The following is an 18,321-nucleotide window of genomic DNA, read 5'->3' on the forward strand; positions in this document are numbered from 1 at the left end:
CCAATGCTTTATGCTCGTTAGGGAATTTTCAAAGGATGCATTTATGAATTATGCTTGAGCATTTTAAAGTAAGTCAAAGTTTTTTTAAAAACATGCATACCGTTTTGGTTTTTGTCAATGCATGCTTTGCGTATTGGTGTTTCTCTTATTGGTGTTTGTACTTGCTCTTATTGGTAGTTGTGTTTTATATCACATGCATGGTTTGCATATTGGTGTTGTCAGGGAAACCAAAGAGATTTATTTTATTTCTAGCTTTGTACACTGTCTATTGTATGATGTCTATATAATTTATTCATCTGTCATATGAAGTTTAAGAGTTGCAAGTTATTAATTGTAGATTTGTGCTTCCCATGAAATGGTCATATGGTCATTCCTTTGATTTTGAAAGTTTGTCATTGGAAAGTATTCGAACACCTTCTTAAAAAAATGTTTGTTCTAAACATAATAATTATTTCATTGCATTACTTCCATGTTTGCAATAGTGAGCATGTTTGGATCTTTTTATATCAAAGAGAAAATGTTGATCTTGGATTTTTTTTAATTAAAGAGGAAATGTTGGTCTTGGAAAGTAGTTCAAGTTGGCTTTGTTCTAACTAAACATAGTAATTGTTTCAGTGCATTACTTCTATGTTTGCAATAACGAGTAGACATATTTGGATTATATTTATCAAAGGAAAATGTTGATCTTGAAAAGTAATTCAAGTTGTCTATGTTCAAACTATACATAATGTGAGACATAATTCTTTTAATGTTTTTAATAGTGAATCCCATTATTTTCTTTACTAGTCGATAGAATAGTCTCCGTTGACACATAATTACAAAACATAATTCCTGAGAGTTTGCAAATAGTTTGGTTAACTTCTTTCTTTTAGATCTATATATTTCAAGGTTAGGTCTTGAAACATTTTGCTAATAGTGTTCTACCTTTTTCCCTCTTTGTCAATTCTTATCCATGTGGTAGCACAAACTAGGCTAAATAGTATTATGATGGTATAGTAAGCAAACTACTTCACTTAAAATTTGAAACATTTTGAAGAAAATTATATCTTATTGCAACTTCCTCATCAATTTATTTGTCAAAAAATGATGTTTGGAAGTTAGTCTCTATTGCATTATTATCTTAGAAGATTCCCATAGATTATTTTCCTTTTGTTGGTGCAATCTCTACTATTTTATCTTGAATATAATAGATAGCTCTAAACTTAATAAATACGGAGATCAATGTCTTTATTTCAATTTTCATAACATTGCCAATCTCATTTTCCCCATCACAAACAAAAGCCCATGATAGTTTTTATTTCATTAACATTTAACATTTTGAATTGTTTGGTGTGGCAAAACTTATTGAGAGAATTCATAATAATATTATATCATGTTCTTCCTTTATTGTGTGCAATTGGTGTTTATCTACATATCTTCAATTCAATAAGAATTGTCCATTGTTTGTTGGATGATCCTAGTATTCTATTGAGAGCATTCATAATAATATTATACCACATTCTTCCCTTATAATATGCAATTGTTGTTTATGTACAAATCTTCAATTCAATAAGAATTGTCCATGGTTTGTTGGATGATCCTGGCATTATTATTTGTATAAAGTTGACATTTATTGGTGAATGGAGGCAAGGTGCATAAAAATGCTTCTTACACCATTCTAATAAAGGATACAATTTTTTCTTTGAACCTCTTAAGTGTTATAATATTGATAAGGTCATATAAGAAATAAAATGATAAAATAACGTAGAACAAAGCATTATCCCGTAATAACAAAAGATATATTGTGAGGAAAGAATCTTTAGGGAAAAACCACAATTCAAACTTGCTTAATATGTTTGGTTAAAAAATTACATTCACATAGAGATAAAGGTATCTTCAAAAGAATTTAAATGTCACTATACCTAAAAATTACAACATTGTAATTCTCTTTGAGATATCTAATATCCCAAACCACAAAAGTCCAAATTCATGTGCCCTCTTTCTAATTGCTTGTAAACATGCAAATGACGATTATATTCTTCCTTTCTAATATGTAATTGGTGTCCATGTACATAACTTTATGCAATCTTCCTTTTAAAAATGTAATTGGTATCCATGTACACATAGTTGAAAACCTCTCACTCGACAACCCAAAAAGTTTATTCAGGATAAGATCAGCCAATTTTCTAGAAAAATCGGAAACCTAAAAGATCAGTTAAATTTAATTAAAAATACATTTTTTTTGCAAAATTTAATGAAAAGAGGCATGTAATAAGTTAATTAAAGAGAACACAAAAAAAAGAAGCAAAGTTTAGCTATATATAAATGCATAGTGGGTACAAAATTGCATTCTCATGCAATATACTGATTGTAGGAAGTAAAATAGTAAATAGATTTTGTTAAACTACAAGTAAATGTTAAATACATCAATACAATCACATCTTCCTCTTCCTAACTCCACTAGCAGAAAAGAGAGGGGGTCTAGGCCTCAAATCCACTCAAACCCCCCTTCAATAGCTTGCAATCACCTAAGAATGCCTTGGAACCCCCCTTCTTTCCACTCCTCACACCTCAAAATGCTGAAAATGAAAGCTTTTTTTGGCCTTTCACAACATTGTTTGTCATGCGAACGAGTTACAGGCTCGACATTTAATTTGGTATCAGGAAACCAAAAAAACAACGAGTTTTTGAAAAGTGCCAAGTTGCAATTTTTTCTGAGATTTACTCACCTTACTGGAAAAACTCGAAAATCGATAATCGGCAATTATGCCAACTATGCATGTACATATCTTTATTGCAATAACAACTATAACAACTATTCATGATTCATTGGATGATCATAGTTACACTATTTATATAAAAGAAAACAAAGGAACATGAAAATGCTTCCTACACCATTCTAATGAGAGGAGTTAGGTGCATTTCTTTCTTAAAATATTTAAGAGTTATAATAATGATAAGGACTTATAGTACTAAAACAACATGGAACAAAGCAATATAGCACAACAAGATATATTGGGAGGACAAATCTTTAAAAAAAAAAATCACAATCCAAAATCCTGCTCAATATGTTAGGATAACTATTACAATAACTTGTAGGGCACGTATTAAAAAGTATACAACGACACTATCATAACATTACTTACGAGGTATCTTCAAGACATCCAATAGTCCAAAAGCCAAAAGAGTTTGTCCAGATTCATGTAGCGCATTTTCCGACTCCTTGTGAACACGCAAATGACACTAGTAGATGCTCCTTTAAGTGAGAAAGCTTAACCAAAAGATATTTGTAACGGCTGAAGTTTCCGATTGCTTCTTTTGTATGAATTCTACCATTGTTGGTTACAATTTCAGTGCGACGTACATGTGCATACAATATTTGCAAGAAAACCATAAAGAATGAAAACAGGCAAGAACTAAGCTTTTATGAATTTTAAAGGTCCTTTGAAATTCTTTTAACATTTGACAAAGATTTCAGATGTAAATCAGAAAAGGCATTATGCTACCATATATCATGTAGAATTCTAGCAGGCTATACCCTAACAAAGAGAGATAAAAATCAACAATAAGGAGAGAATCATACCCCTAGTTCCATTGCAAAGGAGCTATAAAAAAGAAGAGCAGATAAGAACATATATCAATGAAGATGACACAATCCTTTTAAAATGGAATGCTATATTTTGGGCGGCTAATCTTTGGACAAAATGCATGAAAGACAAAAAAGAAAAGTCAAACATAATTCTTTTTCAGATTCAAGAAAACACAGCGAAAGTTTCTCAAAAAATTTGTTGTTTTCTGTCACAAAATATATAGATCATGAAAATCAAATGCTGAAATTTGTTTTTAAAAATCATTTTGTTTTTGTTTTTTTGAAATTTAGTCGATGGCCCAAGCAACTTGAAGAAAAGAAGTTATAGGAATAGGAGGATCTTTGGCTTGAGAGGAATAGGAGGATCTTTCATGATGTGCAATTTGATATTAGGCACCTGTGGGGGAAAATTGTTAATTCTCTTCATGAAACACTCCTAGCGAAATGTGATACTGGTGGAGGTTTGGATCTTAAAGATGTTGGTATTTACTCACGCCTTTCCTTTCCTCTTCAGGGCAGCACTCCCTCAATCCCCCACAACCGCTTTGGTAATAGAGTTAGGCAACACTCTCAGCGTGTTAATCGTGAATGGCATTGGTCTCCTCCTAAGGCAGGCATTTTTTAAATCAGCACTGATGATTCTTCTCGGGGAAATCCTGGTCCGGCTGGTATTGGGGGAGTTGGACGTGATAGTTCTAGTGATATTCAGTTTCTATTTTCTATATACAAGGGCCACCATACTAATAACCTCATGGAAGCCCTGGCTATCTTGATTGCAGTGGAACAGTGTTGTCAACATGGTTGGAAAAAAATTATATGTGAGACTGATTCGCAGGTGGTTGTGAATTTATTGAATAGTCAGAACCTTGTACATGTGGATTGGCATTTGGCTCTGGTTATTCAATAGATCATTCAGTTATGCAATTCTTTGGATTCTGTGTCTTTTATGCATATCCCTCGTGAGTGGAACAATGTGGCTGATTGTCTAGCTAAATGGGCCTTTGCGCATGGACCGGATTGGTACATTATTGATCATAGGACGCTTCCCCTTGATTTATCTCAGATGCTGGTTCAACTTGTGGACCAAGATAAAGCTTTGTAGTTCTCTTTGTTTCTTGTGTTGTTCCGCTCTCTTTGGTATTCAATAAAATTTTTACCCCTCTTTTAGTTGAAATTTAGTCAATGGTGCAAGTTGTAAGGAAGATAGCTGCATCCTATATTTTGCCTCTCAAAATTGATATGACTAGAGTGTGTTGTAAGCAAAGAGCAAAATCTGTTGCACCAAAATTGCACATACCGACTTGAGGCCAAACTGAAAATCACAGCCTTGAGGAAAATCATTCAATAGGACGAATGAGAAATTAGAAAGAAAGAGGATTCACATGCAAGAATCATAGCTGAAACTAATGCAACGAGGAGAATGCATAAATAAGTACACAAATTGCCTCGAGAAGAGATTGTAGAGATATTAGTTTTGTTAGAAATGTGCCTGGCACTGTACAGAGTGACAAGATGGTAATAAGAGGTCAGATTACTTTGAAGACTACAACTAGGGATGAGTTTGAGAACAAGACAAATAAGAGGAACACAGACATTGGAATAATTTCTAATGGCAATGAGGTTAGGATCTAATACATTAGAGGAACAATGACGAGAGAGATAAATGAATATTTATTAACATTATCAGATTTCCACAATTCATTTAGAATTGGATCACATAGTGTGATCCGAAACGTTGATGCTCAAAAAACTCACACAATCTAACCCAGAAACATTGCTCTCATTCTAAATGAATATTTTCTAATTGAAACATAAATAGTCTACTACATTCAAGTACTATTGCTAATCACAACCATTTGAAACCATAGTTCACATACTTGGATTTGACAGACTAAATTTTTCTGATCACAAAAAACATACAATTTAAAAACATTAAAATTTCTTTGTAAAAGGTATTAAATTTAAAAACATTAAAATTTCTTTGTATAAGGTATTAAATTTATGCAAAATAGAAGTACAAAATGCATCAAATGAGTTTAGGTGGGATTTAGAGGTAGAACGCATAGAAAAGTTGAAGAGGCAATCGCCCCACACACCCGCATCCCTTCCCAGTGTTTACCAAAGGCAATGCCTTTCACCCGTTCCCTGTTGTGATACAGGGTATGATCAAAGAGTGGATCCCCTGCAGAGGAAGGCTTTCAAAATCATAGTATCAATCATGAAGCATGGCCCAAATAAACCATGTATTTTAACTCCTTTTGCACAAGAATACAAAACTGCTGGTGCAATCTTTTCCCCTTGGGTGTGTCACTGTGTAGTGCTTCAATTGAAAAAAACAAAAAAACACATGCATTTCTTGAGTGAGAAAATCACAGTTTTTCTTGCATTTTTTACACTTCAGACTTCATTTTCTATGGGCCAAACATATCCCATTATCTTGCTGAGTACTCAGCAGAAACTTGGCCCGGGCAAAAACTAAGGTTAAAAAACGCTCATGTATTTTGCAAGTAGAACCATACTTAAAGTGAACCTCCAACATTTAAAAAGCAGTTCATTGCAAAAGTGAAGTGGAATCGAAAGCCATTTTAGAAATAGGCAATCTATTGACGGAGATGGAAGAGCATGCTATTGGTGGATCTATGCAGATAATGTGACTGAGGTAGCATGCTGATTTTGTATATTTCAATCAAACTTTCAAGAATCTTGATAGTTCTTTGTAGGAGAATTTTTCTTTTGAGTAGGCCTGTAGACCTGTTTGTTTATAGGAATTGAGCAGGAATTGGAATTTTCTAATATTCGAATTTCCAACTTCTTTGTTTGTTTCGAAAATTTTAGCTGGGAAACGACAGGTGTTTACAGCAGGGTGGCATAGAAATGGCAATGGCTCTTATGAGTACAACTTTAACGGTTAAGCCCTGTTTTGGAGAGACTATGGGCAAACCCAACATTTATGTCTGGTCCAGACATTAAAAACACAAAGCCTTCTTCCAATCTAAAAAACAAACTTAGAAAATGCATTGTGAATCAAACGGGTCCGGTCATAATCCCAAAAAAATAGTTTTGGCTAGTTCTGATATTACAGAACTTCACCATTCTGCAATTCCAGCAACCAAACGGACCTGCAAGAACCTGAATTTAAGAATAAATTAATGGTTTAATCCCACGATGACGACACAAAGAATGCCGCATATAAATGGTTGTGTTCACCAACATGAAAGATTACAAGTTACAAGAGAATCAATATTGCTATGGTGAATCTGTAGGCCAAACACGCTAATGCTTGATATGGCTTACCAAAGTGAAATTACAACAGAGAAGGATTATCAATTTTATTGTCAGCGGGCAGCGACTGGATTGAATGAGTCAAAAAATATGGCAACAGAAGTAGATAAACATAAACAAGAAGGTATATCATGCATACTTTAATCCACGGAGAAAAAGCGAAACTTCTAGAAGACAACTCTGTACAAGGAGGTCTAAAATCTATGAACATGGAGATTAAGAGAAATTGGGAATCATGCTGGGACTGGCGAATATTGGTACATGGGGCAATGATGAGTGATGACACTACTAGAATAGATCGCATATCAAATGGAAATAGGGGGTTGCCAATTATGTAAAGAAAACTATGTAACCCACTGATAGTATCACCTCTGATCTTAACGGTCTTCACCTACAGAGCAGAAATTATGTAATACAATGCTTTAAGTGTGATATGATTATGAACATGTGCAGTGTTTACTTTCGTCTTATGCTCTTGAGTCTTAGATACTAATTAATCGTTCTGTTTTCTGCATTATACAAGATGACATATGGAGAGCAGAGCATAACTGGGGCAAAATAATATTGCAGCCTACGGTCTCGCATTAGGCATACCGATTTTGGCTGCTAAATTCAGGACACTGAATGAACAAGAAACTACCTTAGCTAAAAACAGCAATAGCCCTTAGTACTGATTTCTCGGAAAGTATATATTATTTGCCCGAGTTCTCCAAAGATTTGTGAACCACTGGTATTCAGGGGCTAAGTATCTCCCAAACTCAGAAACCCTAAAGTTCGTGGCATCCTCATCCTTAGCTTCTACAATACATTTCTGTAGTAGCAACCATTTATTGTGGAAAACGACATTGAACATGAAAATCAAAGAGATGTGAAAAGTTCTAAATATATTACGAGCACTGACCTTTCCCCCAATTTCCTATGACACAAAATTTAAATTTATGTTGATCGAACATAAAAACCATGGAAAAGAATCTTAAACCAGCTGCGGCATTAGTCTACAGATATATATACCAATACCTTTCAAAACAAGTTGTTACAAAACCCTGCATTTCACATCTAGGAAATTACATTGACAACATAAGCCACAAACAAACCTTAATCCCAAAAGTAGTAAACTTCCGAACAAAATTTAGGGTAAATAGCCAGTGATAAAGCTCAGAGGAACTGATTAGGCCAAAGAAAGACACCAACAGCGAACTGACGCTTATACTCCACATCCCCTCTGACATCGAGACCGTACTGACGAAGCAGAATGTCGAGCTTCCACTCCGCCATTGATTCGTAGTCCGCCTTGGAATACCTCGGATAGTGAAGAGGCATCTGAAACTCCCTCGCTTCCCCAGCCTGCAAGATCTCTTCATTGGCCCCTGTTTGCACTGCATTTCTTTCCCATTGCAATTTCTTGACCATGTCTTCTAATGAACACACGCGCTGCATGAGCCTGCTAAAGCTTCCGCCCGTCTGATCATCACCATGATCATGGCGGCCCTCGCCCTTTAGGGTTTTCACCTCTTTGTGGGTATAAGAGAAAATTGGCATCTTGTTGCAGAGCAGATTTGTTTACAGCAGAGGAAGGGAAGGAATGGTATGAATATATAGGGGAAGGGGAAAAGGATGCTTGGGAATCAAGGAAGGAAAGAATTGAATGAGGAGTAAAATTCAACGGTAGAGAAGTCCCAACGTGCTGAAACCCGCCGGTCTTTGTGGAGGTTTCGAGCTGAATTTTGCCGCATCGAACATGAATTGCAATGAACTTCTAGTCTGGGCATCGGTAATGAATGCTTTGTTCAAAGCTGGCAAGAATGACTTGGTAAGTTATGAGCGGCATAAAACAGAGATATTTAGCTAGTTCCGAAAGCTTTTATCGCCGTGGTATCGGGGAAGACCGTGAGTTTATCTCTGCTTTACCGGGTTATTCTTATTCTTATTCTTATTTTAGGTGGGGGTTTTAAAAAATCTTTGTAATCTAAAAGCAGCTTCATGTGGTTCTTGTGGTTGTTGCAATGTTCTAGAACCTTTAGATATTACACTCCTTTATATGCTCCTCTCTATTCCTTGACTTTCCTACAAAAGTTAGGTGTTTCTCAACATTTTTTCTAATTTGCAAGTGCATCCTACAAACACGGGAGGAGGGAAGGCCTCATTTTCAAGACAGATTGTGACTCTCTTGTGTTCTCGTAACTGGGTTGTTGCAGAGCTTTCTTGATCTCTGACTCCCTGGATTCCAGTCAAGGCAGGTCCCCGGAGAAGAGGAAGTGTTAATAGAACTTCTAAACAAGTGCGACAAGTAGCTATAAAGAGGCATTACACACCCTGTCGACATCCATTTGTGCTCGTATGTACATGATAAGGGGTTTTATGTGAGAAATGCCTGAAATTATTCCCAACCGTTCGTGATTTTGTTTCATTCATTGGAATCATGGTTTCAAATGTCAATTTCAAGGGAATTAAATTCTTAGCTAAAATATCTCATATATTTCATAATTGCATCTAATAGTTTAATCACTATATCAAGCACAATGTGAATAAATAAGGCAAACTGGAATCAATTTCTGCAAAAAAGAGGGCAAAAGTGTGCATGAAGTTTGAAACTATTTTTACCAAGACAATGTGAAACAAATTTTTTTGTAAAGGACTAAATTGAATAAGTGGAAGGGTTTTATTAAGAATGACCAAATAATGAGTTTTTGCCTAGAGGTATTATATATCCAAAGATTGGATGTACATATTTTTGGGTGTCTTCGCTATTAATAGTAAAATAGTTTCGCATCAGACAAAATGGGGTTTTAATTTTTCAAAGTGATGGACTTATTACCAAAATCATTATAGATAAGTGTGGTAGTAGTTTAATTGTTGTCACCTGTGGGATATCGAAATCTAATTTTCTTTAGGGGAAAGCCTCAATAGTCACCTAGGCTAACGTTTTGCACTTAGATCTACTAAGTCGTAAGTCAAATTATGTCAGTTTTTTTAGTGTGCCTCCATAGGTGACTCAAGAGCTTAAAGTTGAGGTTTTGGTATTTGGGCATTTACATATCTCCTTGTAGAGGTCATGGAGTGCATAGTGGTCGAAAAGTGTCATTTCAAAACACTGGCCTAGAGCTTGACATGCTGACCCCCTAATGATCGTCACATTAATGCCCAGTAAAAAAGAAAAATATCTCCAATTACTAATCACTTTAGCATCAATGAATAAGTTATTTATAATGTGAACTTGTCCACTAGAAAGAAAAGGTGGTGAAGGGGTCATTTTAATTAAAATACATTATCTTTATTGTTAATCAAAACCCCATCTTATTACACCAATTGGAGCACCCCACTTAACCAAATTTGACCCTATATCTAGTCACCTCAACATGTTTGCATGTCTACCAAATGTTGTGTTACCATCAACAGGTTACCCAATTACTAAGGTAAAGGAATCCTAAAATGGTTCATTTTCATCGCTAGAAACTACTTCGAAGAGCTCCTACGGACACTTTCATCATTGTCTTTGTCCAACATTGTTCTTCTTCTAATATGAGGTGAGAAATCACAAAGTAACAGTATCTTGCAAATTCAAATAGATTCTATGATGATTTTTGTGCACGTTGTTAGTTGTATGTTTTAATCATTTCAACTTGAAATCATTACATGTAATGTGACAAAAAGAAATAATTTGAAGAAAAGGTTTAGAAAAATTGTACATTGTCAATTTAATAATTGCTTGGTGTTGTGCTTTTTGTAAATCTTCATAATTTCTTACATTTTTCAACTCAAATATGGGGGTTTCTTTGTGTTTATCATTATCTTCAATGTATTTAGCCAAATCATTACATGCACTATGATTAATCATTGATTGGTGTTGTAATCGTGAATTTTTCATTTTATAGAATGGTTTTTGAGGGTTCAGTTCTAGGTTTCACTTGTTCCACCATGAAACCACTGCATATAATGTCAGAAAGAAATAATTAGAGGAAATAGAATATAAATAGTGGGCTTTGTCGATCTACTCGACACCTTCCATTGTTCATTTACAGGTTGAGGTTTATGTGGGTTTTAAAAAAAATAAAGGAAATGTTAAAGGAAATTTATAAACCATTTCTTCAATTATCATTTAGGGTTTATAATGATTTTCTTGTGATATTTCTAATGATTTTCTTGTGTTGCTAGTTATATGTTTCAATCATTTGGGCTTTAAATCATTGCATGTAATGTAATAGAAAGAAATAATTAGAGGAAATGGTAAATAAATAGTGTGCATTGCCAATTCAATCATTATTTAGTGTTGTAGTATATGTGAATTTCTACAGTTTCTGCAATTTTTTCATTTTAAATTTGGGGCTTTGTCAGTGATTATAATTGTCTTCCACATAGTATTTTTTCTAAGAACTTTAGCAACCACACACGCTTCTGTCAATCTCCTTTGCTAAGCTTACACTACTTGTGTTCTTTCTTAATTTGTCATTGATTATTTTACACCCTAGATATACTCAATTGCATATCTCCATTCGACAATCATTACTTGGTGTTGTAGTATTTGTAAATCTCCACAGTTTCTTCGATTCTTTTGTTTTAAATTTCAAGCTTCATTTATGTTTATCATTGTCTTCCACATAGTATTTTTTTGAAAACTTTAGCACCCACAAATTCTTCCCTCCAATCTCCTTTACTAAGCTTACACTACCTGTGTGCTTTCTTAATTTGTCATTGATATTTTTTACACCCTGCATATACTCAATTGCATACCTTTATTTGATTGCATATACCTCAATTGCATACTTCTATCTGACAAGCATTGCTTGGTGTTGTAGTATTTTTTAATCTCAACAATATCTTCCATTTTATTTTATTTTTAAATATGGGATTTTGTCTATGTTTATCATTGTCTTCCACATAGTATTTTTCTAAAAACTCCAACACCCACAAAAACTTCTTGCCAGCCTCCTTTACTAATTTTATACTACATATGTGCTTTCTTAATTTTTCATTATTTGTTTGACACCGTGAATATACTTATTTGCACACCTCTATTTGTTGCATTTCCACATTAGTGTAACTATCTACATTATTAGGTTGTCATCAATGTATGCATTGTTCAATCAACATTGATTATATGCATTATTAAGTTGGCATTGATTGTGAGCATTGTTAAGTTATCATAAATGTATGCATTATTTGAGCTAACATTACCTATATGCATTATTTAGTTCACATTGACTATATGCATATGTATTATAATGCATCCATTCTACAATTGACATTGACATACATTGTATACATTACTCTAGATTTCAATTTGCTACTTTCCATTGTTCACCTAGCATTCTTTCCATTAGAAGTTCACATTAACTTGATTTGCATGTGGTTGTATGTAAAGTGTCAAGCCTTGTTGTCTGAGGCTAAGTGAAAACCTTCATTTTGGTTGTTCAATAAGTGTTTGTGGTGATTTTCTTTGGATGTTACTTGTATATTTCACTTAGTAGGCTTCAAATTAATTAAGGTGTTGTGTAGAAATATTTTAGATATAGGAAATTGAAAAGACTACCAATTGCATTAAATTAACCAAATGGAAACAAATAAAAGGAAAGAACAAATAATACAAATTCATGTTATAGTGAAAGACTACCAATTGAATTAAATTAACCAAATGGAAACAAACAAAAGGAAATAACAAATAATACAATTTGGAAATGAAGAACCTATCATATGAAGCAAACATCAAATACAATTCATTATATGAAATGACCTATTACTTCTCACCAATTGAATTAAATTAACCAAATGGCAACAAATAAAAGGAAAGAACAAATAATATAAATTCATGTAAGAGTGAAAGACTACCAATTAAATTAAATTAAACAAATGACAACAAACAAAAGGAAAGAACAAATAATACAAATTTGAAATCAAGAACCCTCATATGAAGCAATCATCAAATACAATTCATTATATGAAATAACCTATTACTACTCACTACAATTCAAATTTCAAATCAACCAACCATTTCTTCAAACAAAATGCTTATAAGAAGGATACAATGCCATGTTAAATTTTTTAAAATTTCTTGTCTGTCTGCTCTTGGTTTACTCTCCACAATCTATGAATTCTTTTCTCTTAGTTAGGTTGGTAGGAATTCTCATTTTTGTTCTCTTTATTCCTTGTTATTGTATGCTTGATTTATGCTTATATAATGTTCAACACATGTTATTTTTTCAATTTTACTAAATTGACTACTTAAGGTCTATTCTTATTGAAGGATTTATGGTGATGCTTAATGTATGTTCAAATATATATTCCTTTCTACACCTTATTGTATGTAGCTTACTTTCTATAACAAAATGAAGTTCTCAAAGTTAAATGCCTTCATTACTTCAACCTAAATATCTATTATAGTTATAGGGAAAACATTTCATTAGAAAGTTATTAGACCCCAAATCTAGAGAGTTAAGGTTTTTGGGTCCCAACCAATACTCAGAGGGGTGGTGAATCACCAGTGACTCTAAAACTAGTTACTCCCTTAACCACTCTAAACGAACAGAGTAATAACCACTTAACAATTGAAACAAAAATAAATATAGTAAAGTACAAGCAAGTAGATTCACACAAAAATATTCATCAAAAGACAAAAATATTTATACGTGGAAACCCTTGATTAGAGGATGAAAACCATGGTGGGAATAATATACCCATTTTCCCTTTTAATGTCTATAAAGGGTTTCCCAGTTAAAAGCTTTAATTGTTTCTTTTGCAACCACATCCTATTAAGAATGTTTATAATATTTTAGGGTTACATAAGCTTGTGAAGGCTACCTTGCTAGAGGGTTTAAAAATCTCCTTGTGAGAGAAACCTTGTGAGAAAATTTACAAAATCTTACTAATGAATCTTTCCCTATTATGTGCTACAACAAGACAATATGATTGGAAAGCAATCTAATATATAAATGATCTAAAGATAAACTATCTTGTCTTGTAGATCTCCACTACGTACCCTCAAAGATACATTGATATCCTTTTTAACTTTGTGAACACTTTGATCTCATCTCTGTTCTTGGTTGTTCAAAATAGTCTATTCTTGTATCACTCTCTTCTGTAACTACCTTTCTTGCTAGCCTGTACTGTTAAAAACTCCTCTCTATTACCCTTATGGTAATTTTTTTTCTCAATTGTGCTAGCAACAGTCTCACTATGTTCTTCCATGCACTCTTTTCTCCTCCCCACTTTTTCTCTTCTTCTCTACTTCTCTATATTTTCAAAATGTAATCTGAGCGCCTATATGCAATCTATAATGTCAGGACACAACTACCCACGTCAAAATACCCCTCTCAATTTCAAATTCAAAAGTTTAAATTCCATGTTTGACCCATTCATAGAAAACCCATGACGCCTACTCCTAGGGTCTAAACTAGCAGCCCTTCTAGTCCATTTGTGAACCTAAGTGTAGCCTTTGTCCTTTCCTTCTTTTTCCATTTTTCTCTTTGCTTCAATCACATCCATTTTGACTAATCTTCTTTCTTCTCACATTCATGGTGACTCTATTTCTCTTCATTGATGATCTAGATCAATTTTCCTTTTCTCTTATCTATCCAAGGTGGCACAATACACACATACACACACATATGTATATGTGTGTGTGTGTGTGTGTGTGTGTGTGTGTGTGTGTGTGTGTACCAGTTTACTATTCTATCAGGGGTCAAGTTACCTTGTAACATCTCCTTCTTTCAATTGGTTTCCAGTCAATGACAACACCCTTCCACAATCTTCATGCCAATGGGACTTGTGAATCAACAATCTCCCCTTTGACATTGATGGAAAAAAAAATTTCCTTAGACCATCATTTTGTCAATATGCATCTATCTATACCAATGAAAGCCATTGCTTTAGTGCACCTTCACTTTTATCTTTGTTGTACTTGGCCTTTTAGTTTTTCATATTTGCATCTTCATTTTTTGAATCAGATATCTCTCCATATGTTCTTTTGTTCTCTTCCTTTTGTTTCTTGCTATCTTCTTCTTATGTTATTCCTTTTCTTCTTCTCCCCCTATCATAATCTCCTCATTTTCGTTCTCTATCATCTTTGGATCATCTTTAATTCATCTTTCATGTCCTATTTTTATTTTACTTCTCCTCATTTGTACTTCTCCCCCTTTTGTCATCAATGACAAAGGGCTCTATACAATGCTGAATGCATCATTGTATTTACCTTGTGTGCTAGCAAGATGGGTGCTACGAAGATCTTTCAACTTGAGTCACTTAGACTCCTTGTAGGGATCTTTTTTAGCCTTATAGGATGCATGAAATTCAATACTAATCCCTTGGATAACCTACAATCTCTAACTCTTCAACAAAGATCTCTCTACCAAGAAACTACTCACTTCACCCTAAAGAGCTTATTGGGTAAGTTCTTTCAAAACATCTCTTATTGTAATGTCAAACACTACATAGAAATGTAGGGCTCCTATTCTTTTACTTTCATACACATTTGGTGCAAATTTGTATATTCTTTCCTCACCTTCCATACTGATTCTTGGAATCCCTATATTTTAGTGCTAGTAGCCTTTTAGCCCTAATTAGGCCTCCAAACTTGGTTTTATGTAACTAACTTAAAAAATTCACAAAGAATCCCCAAAACTAATATTGGATCCATATACCCTTTTGGATTCCCTAAATAATTCTTAGGGTTTAGGGTTCCCAAAGTGTCTATACACTTCCATTCTCAATGTGGGCCTAATAAGTAAGGGTTTGGACTAGTTGATGATCTCATGGGAAAATATTCCATCAATGGATTCACCACTTATTATAGATAATTATTAGAATTCAATCCACCCTACTTTTACAAGTAGACACTTGGCCAATCTATCCCTACACATAAACATCAACCATCAATATCTTGCACCTTGTTGAGATATAGTAGGGCTCACCTAGGGAAGACATTAAAAATAGAAAACCATCGTTTCCAACCTCCAATCTTATATGGAACATTGTGCATATATGGAAATGTTATGTCCCAAAAGGTCATGAAGAACTCTTGGTGGAAATTCAAGAAAATGTCATTTTATTTGCTCAAATCCTAAGACTTATAGTGAACAGGCCAATGAGTTTGGATTTTATTTTAGCAATGCAAAATTTAACTACAATTAAACAAAAGAATAAAAAGATAGCAATTGGAGTCTCCTAAGTATCTATAGCAAAAAAATAGAAGATTTAATCCATGAACAATTAGTTTCTCATGTTGCAAATCAGAATGTGACCAAACTCAATAGAACTACAATTTGTTTACTATTGCATTCCACCAAAAACAAAACCAAACCATATACAATGCTTGGGATCACCTCATATACCCCACATGACTTATTCCAACTATTGGAGTCATAACCAACTTTGGGTTTTTTTTTGAAATATTGTTGAAATGTTGTCATAAAGGTTCTTTTATAAAGAAAAAGGCATAAAGTGTTAAATTGACAAAGATAGGTGAAGAACTTATCTCAAGTATTTGGATCCTAAATTATTCGTCTTGTACTACTCATATGGATGAATAAAATCAGATCTAGGCCTAAAACCACCAAGTTTGCAAAACCCAAAAATTGTTCGACAATCTGTTGAGGGTGACTTTCTTGCAAGGGTAACTTTCTTCTAAAGTAGGAGAGCATTGCATCCTTAATCAATTGTGTCCAAACTTGATTGTTTGAATTCTTTAGAATAACCTAGAGGGGGGTAAATCAGTTATCCAAGGTCTAGATGTACAAATAAAACTTTTCACAGCTTAGTGAACCCATATCCGTATAACATATTCATCATGCATGGGTCCATCAGATCATACATTCATTTAAACTTGTATGTTATTATCAAATCAACTTTGCAGAAATGTAAGCATGAAACATAATAGATTCAATAACACATTTGACACAATGATTTTATGTTGAAACCAAATTTGGGCAAAACCATCAATAACATGCTACTAATTCTCACTCTTCTGAAGTGATGCCTTGTGAAAGGAAAACCCTATTAAAAGCTACAATTTACACTATTAAATGTGACCTAGTTAGAGGATTTCAATCACCCTGTTAGGAGTGAGCCTTGCTAGAGGACTTTACATCATTCACTTGGAATATCACCCAGTTAAAGGATTTACAAATGACTGTTAGGCCAACCTTAATCCAAAGGATTTACCCTAGACTGATACAATGATTAGAGAGTAACAATAAGGCTTGATTTGATAACAACTCACTACTCACTTTGCATATTACAGATCTCTATTTCAGTCCTCCATTCTGCTTGGCTTTCACACACTCCAACTTTGATAGCGTGTTCACTCTTTAAGCATCCATACCCTTAAGTCTTCTTACTTTTCATGCCAATTGTAGACTCTATAGTTTGGCCATCGCATGAAACAACACCCTAGACTCCTTGTCTTTCTTGGGTTCTTGCACATGCCAACTATTGTTTCATGCCTTGTATTCTCTTATAAATAGAAATTAGATCTTTTTCATTCATTCTGCATCATCTATTTTAGGGTTAGGTTGGATTAGGTAGGATTCAATGAATCTACCCATCTTTTCATTTTATTCCCTTCTATAAACTTCTCTTTCAATCCTCTTTGAATTTGCCTCAAAACAGTTTATCTTGAATTTTGTGCCAATAGCTCATCAAGCTTATCTTCCACATGGTTCACACAATCCAAGAAATCAAACTTGTTGGCTTAGATTCATCAAATTCATGATCTTTCTCATAATGTTGACACTCAACATTAACTTTCTTTTGATGCTCGACATAAACTGTGTTGCTCGCCATCCACTATCAAAACACTCAACATGAACTAAAGTTTATTGGTGCTCGACATCAACTAAAATTTACTTGGCTTACACTATATCACTCAGCATACACTAAAATTTAACTTTTCTTGGCTCCAATTGATTTTATGCCTCTCTTGCACTATCTTTTCTTAGCACCTACTGTCCACTTGGTCAAGCTTGGTAGACTCAATTCTTCTCTCTTCTTCTTCTAGACATTTTCAATGTATCCGGTCCTTGCAACCTTAAGTGAATAATTAATGAACTATAATATCACAGTCTTAATTGATCTTTGTACTTTTTTTCCATATCATAACTCAACCTTTCCTCTAGGTGATATTGTTACCTCATTTAAGAAAATCATCTTCATCAATCAAACAAATGACAGTAATCAAATCATCTAAGAAATTATCTTACCAAAAATTAGTAGGTTTGACATTAGTGACAAAATAATGATTGAAACACATTCTCATACTTGTATCAATCTATTTTCAACAATTTCCCTATTTAGCATTGATGGCAAATAAAAATTAATCAGTACAACCAACAAAATACCAAAAAGAAATTGATTTCTTGTATTGAAATTTCTCCCTCTATCAACAAATTTCATCTTTTGTATAGGTTACACAATTTTATTTTGATCAATAAACAATCAATCAATTCATCCTTATGACTCCCTCTAAATCACTTCTTATATCTCCC

General features: G+C 33.8%; 1 protein-coding gene across 1 annotated transcript; it reads right to left on the reverse strand.

Moving 5' to 3' along the window:
- Window positions 1-7,840: 7,840 nt before the first annotated feature.
- Window positions 7,841-8,753, reverse strand: LOC149569806 (uncharacterized). Its single transcript, XM_089822526.1, has one exon. It carries the CDS (start codon window positions 8,387-8,389, stop codon window positions 8,006-8,008), a length of 384 nt encoding a protein of 127 aa, XP_089678652.1. The 5' UTR covers window positions 8,390-8,753; the 3' UTR covers window positions 7,841-8,005.
- Between the last annotated feature and the right edge of the window lie 9,568 nt (window positions 8,754-18,321).

Source organism: Cupressus sempervirens, chromosome 3 (genome assembly GCF_028749045.1).
Source record: "Cupressus sempervirens isolate cs-2001-9-10 chromosome 3, ASM2874904v1, whole genome shotgun sequence".
In the NCBI taxonomy this organism is placed as follows: domain Eukaryota; kingdom Viridiplantae; phylum Streptophyta; class Pinopsida; order Cupressales; family Cupressaceae; genus Cupressus; species Cupressus sempervirens.